The sequence below is a fragment of the Mytilus trossulus genome, chromosome 7 (assembly GCF_036588685.1).
Source record: "Mytilus trossulus isolate FHL-02 chromosome 7, PNRI_Mtr1.1.1.hap1, whole genome shotgun sequence".
Classification (NCBI taxonomy): Eukaryota; Metazoa; Mollusca; class Bivalvia; order Mytilida; family Mytilidae; genus Mytilus; species Mytilus trossulus.
The window spans coordinates 76,701,829-76,711,358 of record NC_086379.1 but is presented as its reverse complement, the minus strand read 5'-3'; the positions used below and the strand labels follow the sequence as shown (position 1 = coordinate 76,711,358).

Below are 9,530 nucleotides of genomic sequence, written 5' to 3'. Positions count from 1 at the left end.
ATGACAATATAAAAGAGGGACGAAAGATTCAAGAGGAGCAGTCAAACTCATAAATCGAAAATAAACTGACAACGCAATGGCTAAAATGAAAAAGACAAACAGACAAACAATAGTACACATGACACAACATAGAAAACTAAAGAATAAACAACACGAACCCCACCAAAAACTAGGGGTGATCTCAGGTGCTCCGGAAAGGTAAGCAGATTCTAATCCACACATGTAAAAGGCTGTGTTCACATTGACCTAATTGTAATTATATATCCATATTGATCAATCAAGGTTTTTTTTATTCCTACATTGAACCTATATCATCCCTTACATACCAAAACCGTGAGAAACACTTCAACTATACGAGAAAAGCAAAGGAACATTAGAAACAAAAGTCAACACAAATAGAAACAAACTATATGATAATAACTGCCATATTCCTGACTTGATACAGGACATTTACAGAAAAAATGAACCTGGTTTTAGGGCATGCCAAACTTCCCATTTATGACAAGAAAAAGTTAAAAGCAGAAGCGGTGATCCCTATTTACTTTGAAATCACTTGTTGTATTGTCACGCAATTGAGTGAGATAATTTAAATGTTTAAGATTTAAAATGTATGGAGAAAAACAGTATGTATGCTTGTTCACGAAAGCCATTCTTTATCTGAGACGGATAATGATATTGACGTCTTTACATTAAATTCTTTGGACGTGTACTGGTTGATTTTATAGAGACTTTCTTCGAAAACATGATTTATTTATAAAGTTGTTATGAGATTCAGAAACTGCAAGTATTCATCGATATTATGTGTCTTTCGTTTTTTAATAATCATTTTTCTTTCCAATCTAATGAGTCAAAAGATATAGGAAGATGTGGTATGAGTGTCAATGAGACAACTCTCCATCCGAACAAAAATGTATAAAAGCCCATTCCATCCGGTTTCTTAGTTGTTATTGTCTATCAGGTTTTATTTGAAAGCTTCGTAACTGAATTTAAGAGATTCTAACATCGGAACACAACCGTCACATGTACAGGCATAACTTACCTTAGCCGTATTTCGCACAACTTCTTCAAGTTGGAATTTTAGGTCCTCACTGATTTTCAACTTTGTACTTGTTTGGCTTCATAACTATTTTGATATAAGCGTTACTGATGAGTTTTAAGTAGATCAAAAGCGCGTTTGGAGTTTTAAATTATCAGCCTTGTACCTATGATATCTATTTTCACCACTGGGTCAATACCAGTGCTGGTGGACGTTTCGTTCCCCGAGGGTATCACCGGTCCAGTTGTCAGCACTTCGGTGATTTTCTTATCCCAGGCATATATTTCCTAAGCCGTATTTGGCACAACTTTTTAGAGTTTTGATTCCTCAATGCTCTTCAACTTTGTACTTGTTTGGGTCTACTATTTTTTTTATCTGAGCGTCACTGATGAGTCTCATGTAGACGAAACGCGCGTCTGGCGTATCAAATTATAAGCCTGTTTTCTTTGTTAACTATTTACTAAACTCCGTCTGCTCCTGATTATTGGAGGGTTGAGGACTGATGTAAAAGTTTAATCCCGCCATATGCTTTACTAGTATGTGTTTAATATGATTACAAATGAGACAACTCTCTTTCAGAGACCAAACGACATAGAAGTTTATAACTTAAAAAGGTTTTAATGATGTGTGGAAACGAAATTCCTGTCTTCAAATTTACCTATTATGCAGATATTTTCTTCATTGAAATTTTCAACGTCATTGTCCAAAAGTTAGAAATTTATAGAAAATAGGTAAAAAAAATCTTTGGTTATTTCAAAATAACCAAAACGTCACCAATATCGCCAATAACGTCCTGATTAACAAAAGAAATGCAATGTGAATCTCCTACATAAATAAATAGCAATGTCTAAAAGCTAATAGATAAGATGTGTAGATCTAGAAATAGAATAAGAATAAGAAAAAAACAATTGCTGGAGGATGAAAATCACTTCCTCCTTGAATGTAAAATACACAAAAAACTAAGAGATTTTGATAATTGTTTACCTTCTCATATTTTAAGGCTCTTGCCCAAAAACAAAAGGTATAAGAAATGCTTTACCCCTCAATCCTTATTTTTTTAAAACAAAGAAATGTATGGTTTAAAAAAAACTTATCTTATGTTGCCTATATCCCATTTGATTTGCTGCAGGGCCGTATGACCTTCGACAATGAACTAAACATTTACAGCATAAAAGGCCCATGAAAGAAGCAATGAGAAACAAGTTAAATAAGAAGACAATCGAACAGATGATTGCTACTACAATGAAGGGGAAAACCCAGACAGAATACTACTACAACAACTGGATAAAGGGTCCTACCTTAAATGAGACAGACAAGTTTAAATGTCGTGTGTGTGTATGTATGGGTGGGTTTTTCGTATTCCCAGAACTGAGCGTAATTTATTGGAGGATAGACACAAAATTATAGTATGCCAAGCCGAGGAATACTTTGTGCCTTTACTTAATAGCCAGCACATTCGGCAATACAACACCAGACATAAAACACAACAACTAATCTACCAATGCCTTAGTTCGACCAATGTACTGTATGTTGAAAGACATGCATTCACAACTGACACTATCAATCTGATTAACAATGTTATAGCAAAAATGCTTCTGATCTTAAAGCTTATAAAATTTTAGGCTATTCCTACGATTTAGCTAGCTATAAAACCAGGTTTCACTAGCCCATTCTTCAGAAAATGCCTGTTACAAGTGAGATATATGGAAGTTGTTTTTCACTTCCTTGTTTTAAAAATTGATAGTGTTTGATTTTGTTAGTTTTTATTAACTTCTCCTTCTCAATTTGACTTGGAGTATTTTTGTTACACTTTTTCCATAGTTTACATATTGCATGGAATTCAATACTGCTTTGATGTTAGCTAATTTTCTCACAATGCATCAATTCTTTTAAATGAACCTGGTAAATATACTGTGCCTTTATTGAATCAGCATTGCTCTCTGCAAAGTATGTTATCCATGGTAAGCACTTGCATTCAGATGAAAATGAATATTACAATTAAAAATTATGGAAATAAATAGTTATTTTCTTATCATTTGTGTAAAGATACTTAATTTGTTTTACATTATTACTAGTAGCGTGCATAAAATAAATGTCAAGAATGAAACAATATTTGCTGATGCGTCATTAGTACCACTCTTTACAAGAAAACTTGAAGTAGCTGTTAGACTGCCATTGTTTGGTGCCGGTTGTATTCCCAGTAGATGGCAGACCATGGGATAGATATCAATACTTCTGAATGTGTTTGTTATATAATTTTCTTTGATATTTGGACCTCTAGCCAGAAATATTGGTTTCATACTATTTAGACGGTTGTCATAACCGTGGGCGCCTTTCCCATGATACAATGCTGCTTTACGTTTGTTCTGAAATAAAAAGGAAACAACATATAAATTTCATTATTGTGAAATCTGGTGTTACAGTACCGAAAAATTACAACGCAATATACTGATACATAGTTTGTCAGATGTCTACCAAACGCTTCAATTTGTATTCAAATATTGTTTAAATTGATGAATTTATAATTTCATGTAGTTTATTGGATACAAATATTTCTTTCTTTCTGTTTGGGGTGTGAAACCGTTTAAAAGTGTATGTAAATAGTCGCCGAGGATGTAGGTTTGACATATACGAGGAATTATAAAACATACAAACTAAACAAGCATTAAAATGCACAACAAGAAAAGCGTTCAAGCCTATAATAACGGAATAATTGACAACAAAAACAAACAGTAACGCATATAGAGCTACTATATAAGCAAGTTGTATGTATCTGAAAGTTTGCTTTGAACAGTATATATCAACGTCATACCTAGAACATTGTGACATTATCGTGTGCAGTGCAAAAACTATTTCTGCCAAATGAGAGGCAACAGATACAGAAGGACCATTCAAACTCATCAGCCGACATTTAATGACATGGTGAAGGACTAAGAGACAAACAACACTATAACAAAAACAACATAGAATATTAAATACCGAGCAACGCAAACCACATCAAAACCCAGGTGCCACGGAAGGGTTAGCAGATCCTGCTACATATGTGGAACCCGTCAAGTCATTCATGAAGGTACAAATCCAGTGATTAGTCTAACACGGTACATCATAAAAAAAGGATATTGGATTGTGGTAACGACAATTGGAACATATCTGTCGAGTATGTGAAACTTTTATTCAATAAAGGTCAACCAACTCGTGAAGGTAAAGTAAAGTATTCGAAGGGATGATTTCAACTTCATCACTTAGAACTCTTAGATTAATAGCTTCCTTGTGAGCAGCAAAACTATACCAAGGAAAAACTCTATATGCTGGCACTGCTGGAATGTTGTTACATAAAAAGGAATATTTACAATTGGACAACTACAATCATCTTTTTGTCGTAATTTTTTTTCACCACCGACCCTCTTTGTCAATTGATCTATTTTCATTAAATGTAGGTTGAGAAAGAAGCAGACATAACGGTACCTGTTTTATACGTTATTTCAAGTTCAAAAGGATAGATGATTTCAACACATTCACCCAAAAGTAAGCAAGAAAAGGAGCACATTTTTCTCATTGGAATGCCGATTGTTTGTTGAAAAAAACCCAGACCATAAACGTAAAAAAGATGTTAATTAAGAATTAACCATCTTGATAATGTTATTTTCTGTGAATTTTTCAAAATAACAAGTTTCATTCGTTCGCAATAGATTGATAGATGCGTGATCGATCGTCAACAGTTCCTGACAGAACATTTATCAAATTAACTACAAACCGTTTATTTTCAATTGATAACGGCTGGCCCAGTTGAAGTACTTTTTTTGAGAAATTAACTTTTAATTGTATGTTAACTATAGATAACTTATAAATAAAGTCAACAGTAGATTACCGCTGTTCAAAAGTCATAAATAGATTAAGAGCATACAAATCCAGGTTTCATAAAAAAATTAGTTTCACTTACTGTTGTAATAGACCAGCCTTCTTCGGCAAGCAGAAATACTGGCATGATGCGTCTATTGTTTCTGTAGTGCCAGTGATCGGGTATTTCTTCCTTCTTGAAAACTGAAATATGTGAAACATTCTGGAAACTCTGGACAACATCATCTATCTGTCCCAAAGAAGGTTGGATCTGCATGATTGGTCCGTTATCCACAGTAAACTGTATTTTGCTCATATCCACATGATCCGTAATGTCCACTACTTTGTTGGCAGTATCTATAGTTGTCATTCCATGATCGCTGGTCAATATCAAATTCACCTTGCTCGTGAGATAATTCGAGTCAAATTGATCCAAAAGATATCCTAAAATCTTATCCATAGCTTTAACCTTGTCAATAATCTGAGGCGAATCTGGACCAAAGGCATGTCCAGTGGCGTCTGGTTCCTGGAAATACAGAGTTACAAGATCTATTTGTTCATCTGTCAACCATGTTATAACCGTATCAATACGATTTTTGAAAGGAACTGATTCGTTATAATGTTTCCAGATGTTTGGTCTGTAACCTCTGATTTCTGCCTCACTTCCAGGCCAGAAATACGTGGCACTTGTTAGGTTTTGTCTACGAGCCGTTACCCATAGTGGTTCACCACCATTCCACCATCTCGTTTCGTTATTTCGCATGTTAAACGTGCTGTTGAATACTGGATCATACATTTTATTCCCAATGATGCCATGACTTTCTTCATATAGACCTACAATTCAACCATAAAATGTTTTTTCAATCACAAGAAAAGGTGCAAATAGATATAGGAAGATGTGGTATGAGTACCAATGAGACAACTCTCCATCCAAGTCACAATTTGTAAAGTAATTAAGCCACTTGAATTTGAAAAGAGTTTCTTGAATTAAAACTGTTATTGGAAATGCATGCATCTACATAAAACTTAGTACTGCATGCATTTTTACATTTATTTCAAATCTAAAACGAATTATCGACAATTAATGGTTGAACACAAGTTACTTAACTTTTTAGTATTATGCCGCAGTTAACTGGATCTTGACATTAAAAAAACAATCAATAAAAAGTAAAATCACAAAAATACTGAACTCAGAGGAAAATCAATACGGAAAGTCCATAATCACATGGCAAAATCAAATAAACAAAACGCATCAAAAACGAATAGACAAGAACTGTCATATTCCTGACTTGGTACAGGCATTTTCAAATGTAAAAAATGGTGGATTAAACCTGGTTCTATAACGCTAACCCTCTCCCTTTAATAACAGTCTCATCAAATTCCGTTATATTTACATGATGCGTTAAATAAACAGTCACAATTAATAAAATAGTCACAATATGGGTACATCAGTCATCATTGCATAACAATTTGAAAAGGGAAAATTTAACAGAACACAAAAACATTTATCTACGAACACATGGATTGACTTGAGTGTCTGACGTCATAAAATTTGTATACGTCACATAAATTTGTCGTTCAATGTGCATACAAACAGTTTTAAAATTTACATAGGCAATGTAAGCATACAGAGTTAAAAAATCAAAAGTATGTAAGAACAAATTACAGAAATAGACCGAGATTTAAACTAGTCCAAAAGTTATAACGTGACGGTACCCAAATTGCACCTATTTTGACAGTTTTTTCACTGACGTTTTTTTATGATCAAGAAATAAATGTCCTTAATGTGTTTATTTTGTAGCCCTATCCTTCTTTATTTTATAGGTACACCAATTTAATTTTTAATTCAATTTGATGTCATAAAAAAATGGGTTTGAATCAACCTCCAAATTATCCATGATTCTGTGATGAGGAGTACCCAAATTGCATCCATGCTTAAATTTACATCGTCAAAAGTCTAATAACCGAGCTTTTGTTTAATTTCTTCAAATATTTTGAACAATTGGATGTTAGTCCATGCTTACTCTTCATATTTTACGAAATGGATACTTATAATATATTGTATTTGCCAATTTTAAAAAGATGACGTTTTGATGACGTCGCATGATGACGTTTTCGTACATTTTGCTTTTTCAGTAAAACAGTCCAGCTGTTGATAAATACTGTGAACGTTTTGTGTATATCTAAATATGTTTACCTATGTTGAAAGACGTGCATAGTATCAAATCATAAAAATACAAATTGTTTTGTCTCTACGAAATCTTGTACGATTTCCGTTGCTATTTTTTCTAAATAGGTGCATTTTGGGTACTCGGTGCAATTTGGGTACCCTTACGTTAGGTAGAATTTACGAGAATCCAAAAATAGTTAATTCCACTACGCGATTAAATGATTTTGACGTTTGTGGTTCAACGTATATAGTAATTCATAATAGAAATATATCATAATGACATATAATAGACCAAAATAATACTGACGGGATCTTTTAAAGTACAGAGTCACGTAATAAGAACAAAAGAAATACAAAGAGTCGCATATACAAAACAAACCACCAAAAAATAAAAGCCAATACACACACATTGACGAGATGTATAAGTACCGAGCCACGTCAAACGGAATTACATAAAACCATTCAACAGTAAAAGTAATATTAATAATAGAACAAAGACAAATGAAAGAACAGTAAAACATGTTGTTAAGATGATAAACAACATCAGTACGCAGAATCTATACATCAAGACCATCGTGTATTATTTGAGATGTAACTTTCCATGCATTCCCATCTTTTTTTTTTATTCAACTTTCCCTTAAACAGTTGTTATATGATTTGGCTATTAAATGTCTTCTTTACAATTGTTTTCCCCTGCTAATGCACGTTTGTTTACATTCTTTCAAACCGGGTTTCCCGTTAGACTTGCTCTTTGCGGTGGTCGAAGTTCTAACGTATTGTTTCGTAGTTTCACTCCATACGGGAAAATGTCGGTGAATTAGTGTACGTGAACACAATAATGCAATAGCTTACACTTGCGAAGATTTTGATATTCTAACCTAAAAGAATTTACTTTTACATGCAAGTTCACGTTCATTTGTTTAGTAGTACTTTCAAACGCATTCAAGCTTATTTTCAATTTGAAGTTTTATATGAATTTAGGCTTAATTAAAAATAAATAAAAATAAGATGACTACACCAATCTTGACCACAAACCAGACCCGACCTACATCGTTTTGACTCAGAAAAAAGTGTTTTTAAACATCCTTTTATTTCTTAAACATTTGTATTACCAATATTTGTTTCGAAACCAGTAAATTAATAAAAAAAATAATAGATTTTTATTCAGTATTTTTTTCAATTTCCTACTGAAAACTGTAATAAATTAACATGCAAATTTATGAACAATATGTCCTTAGTTACAGTCTACACTTAATATATCCTATATAACCCTGACGAAAGCAAAGGTTTCAATACTACTTACCAGTGACTATAGTATAATGACAGGGGAAAGTCTTCGTTATAAAGGTGTTATTAATGTAACTGGCTTTAGTCCCATCTCGAGCAAGGCGATCAAAGTTTGGAGTGGAAACTTTCGTCAAATAGTCCCATCTGAAGCCATCCATAGATACTAACAACACTTGACTACTATAAACACTAACACACATGAATGTGAAGACCACAAGAACACGCCCGTCCATCTTTGTTTCGACCAGATAACATTAATTGTTCAATTATTACATATACAGATAAACTAAATTTAGATTGAACTGTTTGATAGATACAGGAAGGATAAGATGTATAAATCATAGTTACCTAATTAGTCAAAAATGTGATGCGCCTTATCGGTCTTAATATATCTAGTGCCTGGTAACGACTTTAAGCTGATTAAACATTTATTTTCCTAATAAAAATGCAATTATTTTTAATTTAGAAAATTGATAACATCGTCATGATAACCGAAAGAAATAAAGATAAAGTAAAGAAATAAATGCACTGTAAATAAACTACGTAAACTGGGGTTTTTGTTTGTCATGTTGTCTACTTATGTTTAATGACTCAAACTTTCTACCTTCCTAGTTTGATAACACCCGAGCGTATTATTTATCAGTAAAAACAAGAGTGCACACACTGAAATGTCTCGCCTTCTTTACTAATCAGTGGTATTATGTTGATAGTCCTAATAATAAAGCTTTATTACAACTGTCACATAAACTTAACATAAACCAAGAAAACTAAACATTGACTTTTGAACCATAAAAATGAGGTCAATGTCAGATGAACCATGCCAGGTAGGCATGTACAGCTAACAATTCTTCCATACAACAAATAAAATTGACTTATTGCTTATTGTTTAAGAAAAACAGACCAAAACGCAAAAGCTTAACACTGAGCAATGAACCGTAAAAAATGAGGTCAAGGTAAAAAAAACCCTGCCCAAATGACATGTAGATCATGAAATATTTCCATACACCAAATATACTTGACCTATTGCATATAGTATTAGAAAAAAAGGCCAAAACTTGAAAACTTAACTTTGACCACTGAACCATGAAAATGAGGTCAAGGTCATATGACACCTGCCAGGTAGACCTGTACACCTTACAACCATTCCATACACAAAATATAGAAGACCTATTGCATACAGTATAAGAAAACCTGACCAAA

General features: G+C 33.2%; 1 protein-coding gene across 1 annotated transcript; it reads right to left on the bottom strand.

Moving 5' to 3' along the window:
- Nucleotides 1-2,939: 2,939 nt before the first annotated feature.
- LOC134725861 (bis(5'-adenosyl)-triphosphatase enpp4-like) lies at nucleotides 2,940-8,656 on the bottom strand. The gene is made up of 3 exons (XM_063590093.1): nucleotides 8,347-8,656; nucleotides 4,977-5,707; nucleotides 2,940-3,402 (listed from the first exon to the last, which is right to left on the bottom strand). Exons 1-3 carry the CDS (start codon nucleotides 8,561-8,563, stop codon nucleotides 3,097-3,099), a joined length of 1,254 nt encoding a protein of 417 aa, XP_063446163.1. The 5' UTR covers nucleotides 8,564-8,656; the 3' UTR covers nucleotides 2,940-3,096.
- Nucleotides 8,657-9,530: the final 874 nt, after the last annotated feature.